The 12,035-nt window shown below is 38.7% G+C and overlaps 1 protein-coding gene across 1 annotated transcript; it reads right to left on the bottom strand.

Annotated features, from left to right (window-relative positions):
• Positions 1–4,199: 4,199 nt before the first annotated feature.
• Positions 4,200–10,307, bottom strand: LOC139118428 (uncharacterized). The gene is made up of 8 exons (XM_070681727.1): positions 10,156–10,307; positions 8,188–8,330; positions 7,519–7,675; positions 6,674–6,846; positions 6,135–6,232; positions 5,850–6,030; positions 5,393–5,529; positions 4,200–4,957 (listed from the first exon to the last, which is right to left on the bottom strand). Exons 1-4 carry the CDS (start codon positions 10,174–10,176, stop codon positions 6,694–6,696), a joined length of 474 nt encoding a protein of 157 aa, XP_070537828.1. The 5' UTR covers positions 10,177–10,307; the 3' UTR covers positions 4,200–4,957; positions 5,393–5,529; positions 5,850–6,030; positions 6,135–6,232; positions 6,674–6,693.
• Between the last annotated feature and the right edge of the window lie 1,728 nt (positions 10,308–12,035).

Raw genomic sequence — 12,035 nt, forward strand, 5'->3', positions numbered from 1 at the left:
CTTTTGACCATTTTTTACCCTCGGAAAATTCCGTGTTGGAGGCTCATATTTGTTGCAAAATGTTGTTTTACGAAGAAAACAAACATGATTAGTGATGTTATAGCCACATAAAACTGCTGATTTTGTTCAACATGAGCCAGTGATCATTTCAATCAAAACTAACGGAACAATCGCCAGAAAGATAAAGCTAATGGAACTTTAATAAAAGGGTGTCACCACGCTACTTTTTACAATATCTCCAGGTGAATGGGTAATATGCGCCATGTAAAGTGGGAGAGAAATGTTAATTTTGTCGCTCATATTGAATAAAACCAGCTTCCTTTGGGTCAAAATATTACAAGTTATAGGTCACATGTATTTCTAAGAGACTGGGTCAAAAATTAGGTGAAAGCGCAATTTCAACAATGACAGGTGATGTAAATACATGCTACAAAATAACCCATTTACGGCAGGCTGGAGTTAAATCTGGGCAGAAACGTTCTAAAGCGTTTGCGCGTCCGAATTCGTCGCACTTTATACCCTCGAAGACGCTACTTCACAAAGCATCATGGGTATAGAACGCCGGTCCGCGGAACTGTAAAGGGGCTTATACAAATCGAACCATGTTATATTTAAATAATAACACATGTGTTATTATTTTTATTACACCGAACAAGCAAACATGCAAAGAAACAAAACACAAAGACTTCTTCGAGTACAGTTCGCCTTCCGAGTCCGGCCCTCAGCGTAAAATGTTGTCAGTGCCGAGTCTAGGGTTGCCGCTTAAGTTTGCCGATCTCCTCGGTGGCGTATCCAAATTTGTTGCTTGCATAGTCGCCTGAACACAGAAATTGCAATCCCTTGTTGCCATTTTCGTTCGTTTTGCCTTTTACTTGCATCAAAATATCGTCTAACTGTCCCGATGACAGCTCTGCATGACGTTTCGCAGCCATAAGTTGCCAACTGCAAAGTACATCAAGCGAACGACAATTTGTTTTGCGCAGAAAGGATGCGCGCGCAGTAAGTAAAATGACTTCATCCATGTAATATCAAATGCAGAGGGCATCATCTAGTTCGCAGAGGGCATCATCATATTCGCAGAGGGCATCATCACGTTCTTTTACATGTCACGTGAGTCGTGTTTAACCAATGGCAGTGCGCGCCTGAATGAGTGAGGTGTAATAATACCTTTTCTGCGATGTCACGTGGCGGACTTTTAGCAAACCACGAGATAGGTGAGGTAATAATTATTTATGAACTTTTGCTAATTGTTTTTATCTCCTTACACAGTGACATTTGAAATCCAACAAATCGGTGAACGTGTAAGCATATACACTGGGGTCTATGGTGTAAGTATACTAAGTCATCTTATCAAAATGATGTGTCGCGCTCGTCGTTAGTGAAATATACGAGTTCGGGTACCAGTCTGGATAGTAATGCTTTTCAGTAACTGAAGCTAATGTAATTGTTTCACAACTTTAGGTTTTATCTAAGATGGCAAGCGTAATAAACCTGGTCTTAGACTACAATTCTGATCTGTAATGTCTCTAGTGCAAATTCGCTACCCAGTTAAATACGTCCCTAAACTGACCAGACATATAATATAGACATAATAATATGGTTATCACGTGGTTATGTTCCTACCAGTCTTAGATTGCTAAACAAGATCACATCATGGAATATCCCGTTCTCGATTGTTCTCATTCAACGTCTCAAACTATCTCCTTTGAGTCAATATCCACACGCCTTGGTCTTGTTAGAGTCACTTCGTGATAAAATCTCCACAGGGGAGGGCGTTACAGGTGTATGTCCTTGCTTAAAAACTCGAAAGAGTTTGTTGTCGCCTCAGTGATATGCACACAGGTGTTTCCCTTTCACTAATTCCGGTTAAATTCACCAAAACGTGTCCCAGATTCAGTTTAACAATGTGCAATCAAACTTCATTTAAACGAGTGAGCGAGCTTTCAAAGGGAGAAAGCTGGTGCCGCGGCTCATTATTCAAGACGCCTGCGATCAAGCCACCAGAGAGGCATCAGAAATATCTGTTTTTTTTTTAGTTTATTGCGTTTCAGAGTTACAAAAATTTATTGCCGTCATTGTAAATACATCAACGACTCATGGGAGTTCTTTAAAATCTGGCATGTTTATCACATACTTTAGGACGATTTTGTTTGAAAAGTTAGACAAGGAGCGACCGTTTTATGAAATGAAAAACCACTGTCAAGTGTAAAATGGGATGGCTGTGAAAAGCAAAGCGTGGTATTTCTGGTGTGGACTTAATCCTAATCCTTGTTTACCTCTGTAAACAAATCCGAACAATGTAGTCCCTGATATCTCGCTCACCCTCAGTAAGTCGCCCACAGTGGTAACTATGACGAAACTCTGCGGTGTAAAGGGGGTGTAAAGGAAACTATGAAAAAAAATATATTTAAGACTAATGCTTTTCGTGCGAATGATAAAATTAAAAATTCCATGAGTGTACAAATGTCAATTCCGATACAATGTCCGTTATACACGCACTTCTCTGGCCAAGCATGGAGATAAAATGAGAAGAGACTGTATTTCAAACCTCCGTGTGAGTAAGGACTCACTGTGTTCTGTGTAAAACGCAAGCGTAATGCTATTCAAAATTGTGTTATGTTAAAGACAACTTAGCTATTATCGTGGTTTACGTCGATTGAAAGGTGTGCTGGCCCGCTCAAGGCCTTAGCTAACAGAATAGGCAGACAATGCAAGTCAGATATCCTGCTTTCAGCATTGGATCACTATCGAGCGACACGTAACGATCTTGTGAGGATTACATGTACAAAACGTTTGGTCTGAAGAATTCAGCCGCGTGCAAACTCTTCCACTATAGTAAATCTGAATGTACGTACTTTCTGTCAAAGTCTTTGAAATTAGTAAGTAACCCGAAAGTGTATCTCTATGGAGAGTTGATCATGTTGTAAGTAAAGAAAAGTAAAAGTAAAGGTTTTGGGTTACATAGTATCGTCTACTGGAGATGACAATAATGACATCCAGAGATAGATGAAGTGCATGTGTGCCAAGGCAAACTCTATTATCCGTAACTTCAGTAATTGTTTATATGAGGTTGAAAATGTTCTTTTCAGAGTTTTCATGTACAGTGTATACTGCCTAAATATCTGGAGTAACTATAGTGTAAAACAGATGAATACTATGCGACTTACGTACAATATTTCTATGAGAATCATCTCGCAACTTAAATTTGCTGCAGTATAATATCCTGTGTGCAGAGGAGCATTCTGAATTTTACTTCACTTCAACGCCAAGCTCTTTTTAAATTCAGGGTTCGCCTGATGGAAAGTGAGAATGTTTTACTTTGCAGTTTTATGGATTCTGAATCGTTGCTGTATTCATCCTTTTGGATTCATTTTAGAAATGCAATGTATAGATAAATTTTTATTCTTTTTCCGCACATATGTTCTTTTTTTACTGTGTTTTTACTTTTTGATATGTCTGAAATAAACAATAATAACAATATAAAAAACAATGATTATAATAAAAACAAAGCCACGTGCACAAATGCGCATAGAAATACGTGTATTTCCTTACGCGTTTGTACATTTGAGATTGCTTGCACCGCCATCACGTGATCTCTTCGTTGCACTCAGTCTGCAGAACACCGTCTATTAGTTTTCTTCCGGATAGAACAATTCCGGTAATATATAAACCACTTTCTCCTGACTGAATGCTTTGTCAGTCCGCGTCCGATTCCCGAAACTCATTACCAATTTGGTAAAACGTGCAGTTTTTGTATTTGTTTCATATACACTAGGGGATATAAACTGTTGATTAGATGGTGATAGCGCAAGTGTAACACTGAAAATAACCCGTATTTGATTAGGCTGAGTAGCTACTTATCCGAAAACATGGAAGCCAGGACCCACGCTTCAGATTCAATAGTCCTGAATATGTCATCATACTGGAAAGTCACCATGACGAGTTAAGGTATTCGTACTTTACCTATTACGTATTGATAATTTTGATATGCCATACTTAATATTAGGTCAATTTCTTCTGAGCTGTGCGGTCCACGACCTTACAACAGCTAAGCGTGCAGGTGGGGACGTTTCGCTGGGTACTGCCTCCAGGCAAAGAGTACAGGAAGTTTTCATATGTCAGAATGTGAATGATAGCGCGAATGTGACGAGAAGTTTGTCAAATATGCAAATTACAAATTAAAAATACTGTTACTACTGTTATATCATTATATCTTTCATTTATGCAGCAAAATTCATCAACTTCTGTTCAGTGAATCATATAATCTAGATATATATCCCAAATGTGAAAGTTCATTAAAATTACAATAACAATGTCAGTGACCTGTAAATCTATCGTACGATCGTTGATCAACGTCATTAAGGACTGGTCAGTTTCATCAAAACTCAGGGAAACACATCTCCCAATATCTTGCAGTTTAGCATTGTCTGTCAGACAGAGCGATTCAAATATGATGGAAATGAAACGATGATTTTCGTAATACTTTTAAACGATAAGTTTTACCTTATTACATGTAGGGTTTTAACATTCTATTTTGTAAAGAACGAGTAGTATAAGAGACTAAATTTAACACGATTGGAACTAATTTCGGATACTTGGATAGTGAAGTAAGGTCGTTTTAACCGGCAAATGTAAGCTCATCTGCTATTCTATTTAAGTCACACACTTGTTTTTATGAGTAATTTGTAATATTGCAACATCCAGCTATAGCACACCTAACACTTTTAAGAAATTTGAAAAATATGAAGATCTATTTATCCCAAATTAGTTTCAATCGTGTTTAATGTAAAGTACGTTACTAACATTTCTTGGATATGTGTAACATTGGAACATAAAATAATGTAGCCAGCACATCTCATCTACACGAGTTCTCCCTTTTTCTCATTTTCCCGATTTTATCCATGACGTCATATGGATAGGGAAGAACCAATCCACTCGTTTTATCCAATTCATCCATCTAAAAGGAAAACGAAAGATTAAAATAGCAAAGATTTGTAAGAAGCAGATAATCATGATATTTGACTTTATCCCGGGAACTTAGCGTTTTGCCTTGACACTATTCCCTACATTTTTCATGTTAAGGGCGTTGTAGCAAACAGCTCCGCAGGTGTGTGTTACAGTTTTAGAATATCGTTAAATGTGTGTGACACGTTTGTGTTTGTTTTTGCGTTTTGTACAGATCTCACCGTGACAAAAATTGAGAATTTCAAGATCAAGACGTGGTACATCGCCCCCGTGATATCACATGGTAGACATTTCCTTCTCCTCATTTCCGATTTGTTAAAATATATAGACATGTCAGAAACCTCGATGTGCATAATTTTATGTTGCATATATATTCTCAGAAAGCTGAGGAATATTATTTATTTTTATTCGAAACGGTAAAGCAAACCTGTTGCTGCGTGAGTTCCCAGCCATTCGTTCCCATGTTCTCGTCTAGTTGTTGTAGAGTCTTTGCTCCAATTATGACGGACGAGACGGTGTCTTTCTGAAGCAGCCAACGTATAGCAACCTGAGACATTGTCTTTCCTGTAAGTTCCATCCACAATATATCCGCTCTTTTAATAATGACTTTTTTGATAGGTCATAGCTGAAAAGTGATTGCTTGAAGGCTATCTTATGACGTAAAATGTAAAACACTGATGATATTTTGAGATTAGTATTCGTTATATTCGGTACTCTTAATAAATTCCACAATGATGCATGTGGCACAAGAACATAAGGCTGTGTCCCAAATATATGAAGTTATAACTTATGAACTAGAATAATGAGAATAAGATATCTTTTTGGTACATTCTGAATTTAAATATGCTACTCAACCAGATTTGATCATAGGAAAAACGTCTCACCAATTTGCATCCCGATTTTTTCCATGATATCCAACAGTTGTAAACCTTCTCGTCGTTGGCGAATTCCGTGTAACTATGCCGAGATCCCGCTATACGTTTGTCGGGATTGCGTTCAACGTACGCTATTCTTGAACCCTCAGGAGGTTTCATGCCACGTCCGACTTTACCGGTCAGCCATCCTCTGGAAAGAAAGATGGAAGGTGGTCAAGGATCAACCTATAATGCGACATTTGGACATATATAAATAAACAGATAGCTTATTCTAATCCAGAATGCAAGATTTACCCTTTCAGAGGACTCCATGGCAGAATACCAAGTCCTTCATTTCTACAGACATCTGTAAGTTCAAATTCAGTAGATCTACACATCAAACTGTACTGCGCCTGGAATAAAAGAAAATGTGTGAACTATTATAGCCCATTTTCTTGGATGAATGCCCAATATGGAAATCAATCGATAATAATCCACTTAGAGAAGATAGCATTTCACAGACATATCACGTGACCAGTATTCAAACTCGAGTATTGTCCGATGGGCGCCTACCGAAGACCTTCAGATGAGAATTTAGTGTACAATGCGAAATCGATGTCTCTAAAATGTTCCTAGCTTTTGACCTAAGACAGTATCAGGGCAACTAGTTTTCCAGAAACTTGCGAAAATTCAAACTCCGCACAAAAATCACCATTTCTTAAATACGTTCCTTGACTGACTTATTTACCACGAATGCTTCTTTTGATGTCAAGCTAGCAATGATTGAACTGATGCCACCAATAATGGATACCACTTTCGTTTATTTTTCATTGTATCACATAATTTAAACTTACCTGCAAGCAGATCCAAGGATTCAAGCCCATGTCTCGCATTTATCCATAATCTTTTGCAGCTGCCATCCGGTCACATTACTAGCGCCAACATAGCGCACTTTGCCACAACGAACTAGATCATCGAGGGTTCGGAGAGTTTCTTCGATCCGTGTGGCGTGTTCCCAACAGTGGACCTAGATGGATAGAAATTGTGTTCAAATGTGTAAAAGTCACGTGCATAATGTTGTTTACGAATCGTTTATACACTCCCTCAACAGAGAAACAAAATGTACGCATCAATACCATACGAACGGGTAAACATTAACATACATACATACATACATACATACATACATACATACATACATACATACATACATACATACATACATACATACATACATACATACATACATACATACACACACATATACATACACACACACATACAACATACATACATACATACTTTTTAAACATTACATAATACACACACAAAACATACACACACAATATAACATAACACACATAACATAAACACACATACACACACACATACAACACAAAACCACATACATACATACATAACATACATACATACATACATACATACATACATACATACATACATACATACATACATACATACATACATACATACATACATACATAGAGGGAGAGAGAGGAAGGAGAAAGAGTCAATGAGAAATATGAGTCAAATCATGGATAGGGCGTCTATATCTTGCGCCCAACGTAATGGAGTCAAATGGAAATGACAATAAACGTTGTATAAATCAAACGTATCGCTCCGAAGAGCTGATGCTGCTAAAGGAATACGATATGTAGGTAGGAGCGAATTTTCTCACATGATAAATGTCAATGTAGTCAGTTTGTAGGCGTTGTAAACTTTCTTCCACGGCTTGTAAAATGTGTCGTCTGCTCAATCCGATTCCATTCTCATTGTTTGGATCCGTGGAAAAGCGAACTTTGGTCGAAAGGACAATGTCGTTACGATTTTGTCGTCTGAAAAGTCAGGAAAAACAGACTTAAATTGATCATCGGTTGCGGTGTCGAATAATTTCACCGATGACCCTTAAAACAAGTGTATTTTAGACAATAATTACCAACATTGATGTAATATCTAAGAGTAAGACAGATGCAATGATACACAATATCGTATGTTCAGTTGTTTCTTGTTTTTTTCTTGGTAATCAGTCTCTGGACCTATTGCTTTATATACGCCCGGATGTGATAGGTACGATAGCAAAAGTGCGAGTACTTCAAATTCAACAGCGTGTGGAGGGGTCGCGGTGAGAAAATTGTAGCTTGATTATTGAACCACTCCTTTTTAAGGGTATGGATTTAACCAAGCAGTTTTGGCCGTTGTGTCTTCACTGGGTGACTCGGTGAGTGCGAATCCGATCGAGAATTTATTAAAAATTCTGTAACCAGTTTTACACTAAGACTCTTCAACGTTTGTTGTGTTTTACTTTGAAAACACTTGCGGTAGATAAATTAACATGTTTGTGACTTACTTGGTCATCCACGATCCGATATATTTTTCCGACAGGCCACCCTGGTAAACGTCAGCAGTGTCGATGAAGTTGCCGCCTAACTCAACATACCTGTCCATCATCTGATGGGATAGAGACTCATCGCACTGTCCCGGAATGCCATCCTATAACCAGAAAGGCATATTGAGTAATTATACTATTACTGCAAAAAGCGCCTCTGCTGTGTAGTTTCAACAATCTTTCAATTTTGCTCTGGTCTACATCTTATGCAGACATATTAAACTTGTGGACAAAATTGATACATTTTCATCGCAGTGGTTTTTGTATATGAAACGTAAACATCCTCCTGAAGATTAAACATTTTGTTCTCAGTAAGTTCCATTGCTCTTGTATAAGATTTGAATTTTTGCATCTCATCTTGGTGAAACCGACGGCCTCTTTTACGGCAAATGCGCTCTAACAGGTGACTCAATGAGGCCTGCAAATGTCGAGCTCGCCGCTATGGTAATTTCTCAGCGTCTGTATCTAAAGAATGGTAAGGTTACAAAGTGTCGACATTAATTTGATAAAACATCAGCCACGCCATCGAACTCCTGCCCTTGTCAGACCTTAATCAATATATCTTATCACCTGTAACTGCACCTGACAATAATTTTCTAATATTTATAAGTCCAATAAATAATATGAAATAAACTTTAAGAATAACGGTAATTTGTCGCGGAAAAATGAGTTGATTTAAAAGGCGTACAATTCTTTCTGATATATTAAGAATATCATTAAGTCCAACGATTAAAGATTGATCGCTTTATAACACATTCTGTTCACCCCCACCCGTCGCCAACCCGTTGACAACTGCAGTGCCACGTGCTAGCAATGAGACTGTAGACAAGTGGATGACGGGGGCTAGGATTTTGTTCAGGTATTAAACAGTACCTGCATTACATGACTCCTTGGACGTTTTGTTGATAATCTGAGCGACGTTGTTGCTGACGCACACCTAAGCTCAAGGTCTTAGTAAAATGGACTTAATTACTTTGAGGTTCAACCATGAAGTAGTTCCCTCGGTCTATACACCCGTGTTTGTATACCTCTGACCACACAGTCATAAATTGCGCATAGTCCTGAAATAGCTGATGTAGACCTGAGACTACAACTCTAAAATGTTACCTGATATAGACCCTCTCTAGCTGTGACAGAGGTTTTGCTCGGGGATGGGGTGTTGGACATGCCATGATGTGACACTGTTACAAGCATGTTTTTCAGTCTTGAAGCTGTTTCATAAATATGTAAATGTCGCGTCTGATCATGTTAAACTTCATTGTTGATTACCTCAATAAATCATAATTTATCTTTGACTGGACTGAAAGATCGGTCGTTCGAGGGCTACACTTCAACCCCCCACCCACGGCCTTCCCCAACCCCTACCCAGTACGACGGGGACGTAGAGAGCGCCCTCGAGCGACGAATCTTTCAGTGTAATTATTGACATGAATGACTGTTTGGCAAATTGACCGGATCACAACAATGATGTGGCGTTAGTAAACCAACAAATCAGCTAGGAGTAAAGTGTGGCAAGCAGTCTTATCAAAATGATATATTGTCCTCGCTTGAAAGTTCAACACGTATTTCAACTTCATTGATCCAGGGACCGTATTCGCCAAACTGTGTCAGGCGAATGTCTCTCGCTTCCCCTTCTAACATTGTGGAAGCCGGTTTTCATCAAAATCGAGTGACCTAAGTGTCTCCTCATACTGGCAAGAGACACTGATTTGGAGTACACTGATTTGAGCTAAGGTATACTTGGCCTGTGACACCATTGATGTGCCGATCTTGAAATACAACATTTCTCACGGGATGTGCTGTCTGCGTTTTGCCAGCAACGACTGAGCATGCAGCAGTGGGTGTTTACCTGACTCTGACATTGTTGTGCAAAATATAAAAGCGATGAAAATGTTAGATCAAAGTCACGGCGGAACAGGTACATCTTACCTTGCTCTCTCCGAACGTCATCGTACCGAGACAAAGATTGGAAACTCGCAGTCCGCTACTGCCAACAAAGTTAAAAGACGGTTTAGAATGCCAGCAGACGCCATTGTTGAAACTCGGAACGACAAGCAATAAATGCTGTGCATGTAGTATGCCCTGACCTTGAGTCTGTTTGAGTTTGATTTGCGCCACAAGCGGCGAAAACGCGAGCTGCGAGCAACTGCAGGTCGAATAAAACATGCCCACTGAAACCAAAGTTAATAGAAATAGTGAAAAAACAAAAGAAAGCGCATGTGAAAGGAAGCTAATAAAATAGAAATAAAATGAAAGAATACTAATGAAAACGAAATAGGAGGAAGCTCTCAGGGTCTATGGCGAAAGGATGAGAGTAAAAAACCCGGACACTTTCCTGCTTGTACGCAAAGATAACCAAGAAATAAACAACGAATAGTATTAGGTATACGTGAAAGCATGAAGAGGAACTGAAAATCTAAGCAGTATGGTGCAGACGGTGCCCGCTTTGAATTTCATGTCAAGTAATGGATACGAACATATTTCTTTCAGACTCAAACATTCGAAACATTTTTACTATAGTGAAAACTGAAAAAAGACAGGCGAATACTGATGGTTGAGGAATCAAATAATAGTTTTCGGAAGTCTTGTGGAGTAGCTGATCTTCATTAGCCACATTGTGGCACTAGGATGGAACCAGATCGACAGAAACTTGTCACTTACATATTCCCGGAAATCATCGACTAAAAGATAATTGGAAACGGTTTAATCGTTTCAAAAAATCCTGTGTATTGATGGAACTCACATTTCTTGTTGTGTCTACTTGTACTTGACTATACGTTCATAAACTGACACCGGTAAATGTAGCATCTATCATGTAGGGTGTGCTGAGAAAAATACCATAATACAAAAAGGAAAAATTAATCGTCGTGAAAGTTCAATTCACGCAAAGAAAGCGAACGCGACTGATGGACAAGATTAAACAATTTATCGATGTTGGAAGGTAGTGCAAGTAACGGAAATGTGTTACATAACACTCAACATCGGCAATGAAAAGAAGTCTTGTCAGATGCGTAATTCGCAGAACCGCGTTGTTTTCACTTTCTATTCATGTTCATTGTCACACTCGATGGCTTTCCTTTACGATTAACGTGTACAAAGTAACTTACTTCTAGTCACCTTCAGCGAATTTGTCACAGAATTGGCCGCTAGAAAATTCGACACGATCTTTTCTCATTTCTGTTTTGCGGTCTATGCCACTCACCGCACTCACTCCACTGTCTATGATCAAACAATGAACAGACAAACGAGTTCATTAGATTTCATTATCACGATCGCGACTTTGCAGTAATTTCAGTGTTTGTCCCTCAGCAGTGCTTTAGTTATGACTACCAGATGAAAGCATGCTAAATTTGAAAGGATTGACCATTTCAATGCACCAAAGCACAGACAGTAGACTAAAGTTGAGTGACTGACCGCATATCAATTGACCTTGATACTCAGCGAAGCTATTGTGGAAGTAGTACGTAGACTTGTTTACAACTGACTCGTTCTCTCCTTCAGATATATCAGGAGCGAGCAAGAAATGGCGGTTCTCCATCCTCATGTCATCTACAAGTAGAAACAGTCAATCATTGTACTCCCATCCTCATGTCATCTACTAGTAGAAACAGTCAATCATTGTACTCCCATCCTCATGTCATCTACTAGTAGAAACAGTCAATCATTGTACTCCTATCCTCATGTCATCTACTAGTAGAAAACAGTCAATCATTGTACTCCCATCCTCATGTCATCTACTATAGAAACAGTCAATCATTGTACTCCCATCCTCATGTCATCTACTAGTAGAAACAGTCAATCGTTGTACT

This window comes from Ptychodera flava, chromosome 19 (assembly GCF_041260155.1).
Source record: "Ptychodera flava strain L36383 chromosome 19, AS_Pfla_20210202, whole genome shotgun sequence".
NCBI lineage: Eukaryota > Metazoa > Hemichordata > Enteropneusta > Ptychoderidae > Ptychodera > Ptychodera flava.

Excerpts from the sequence above, each read along its gene's own strand:
- LOC139118428 (XM_070681727.1), bottom strand. The coding sequence starts at position 10,176 with ATGACGTTCGGAGAGAGCAAG. Across the intron at positions 7,676-8,187 it reads ATCGGATCGTGGATGACCAA|ACGACAAAATCGTAACGACA; the intron begins GTAAGTCACAAA and ends CTGACTTTTCAG. Across the intron at positions 6,847-7,518 it reads ACTACATTGACATTTATCAT|GTCCACTGTTGGGAACACGC; the intron begins GTGAGAAAATTC and ends CTATCCATCTAG.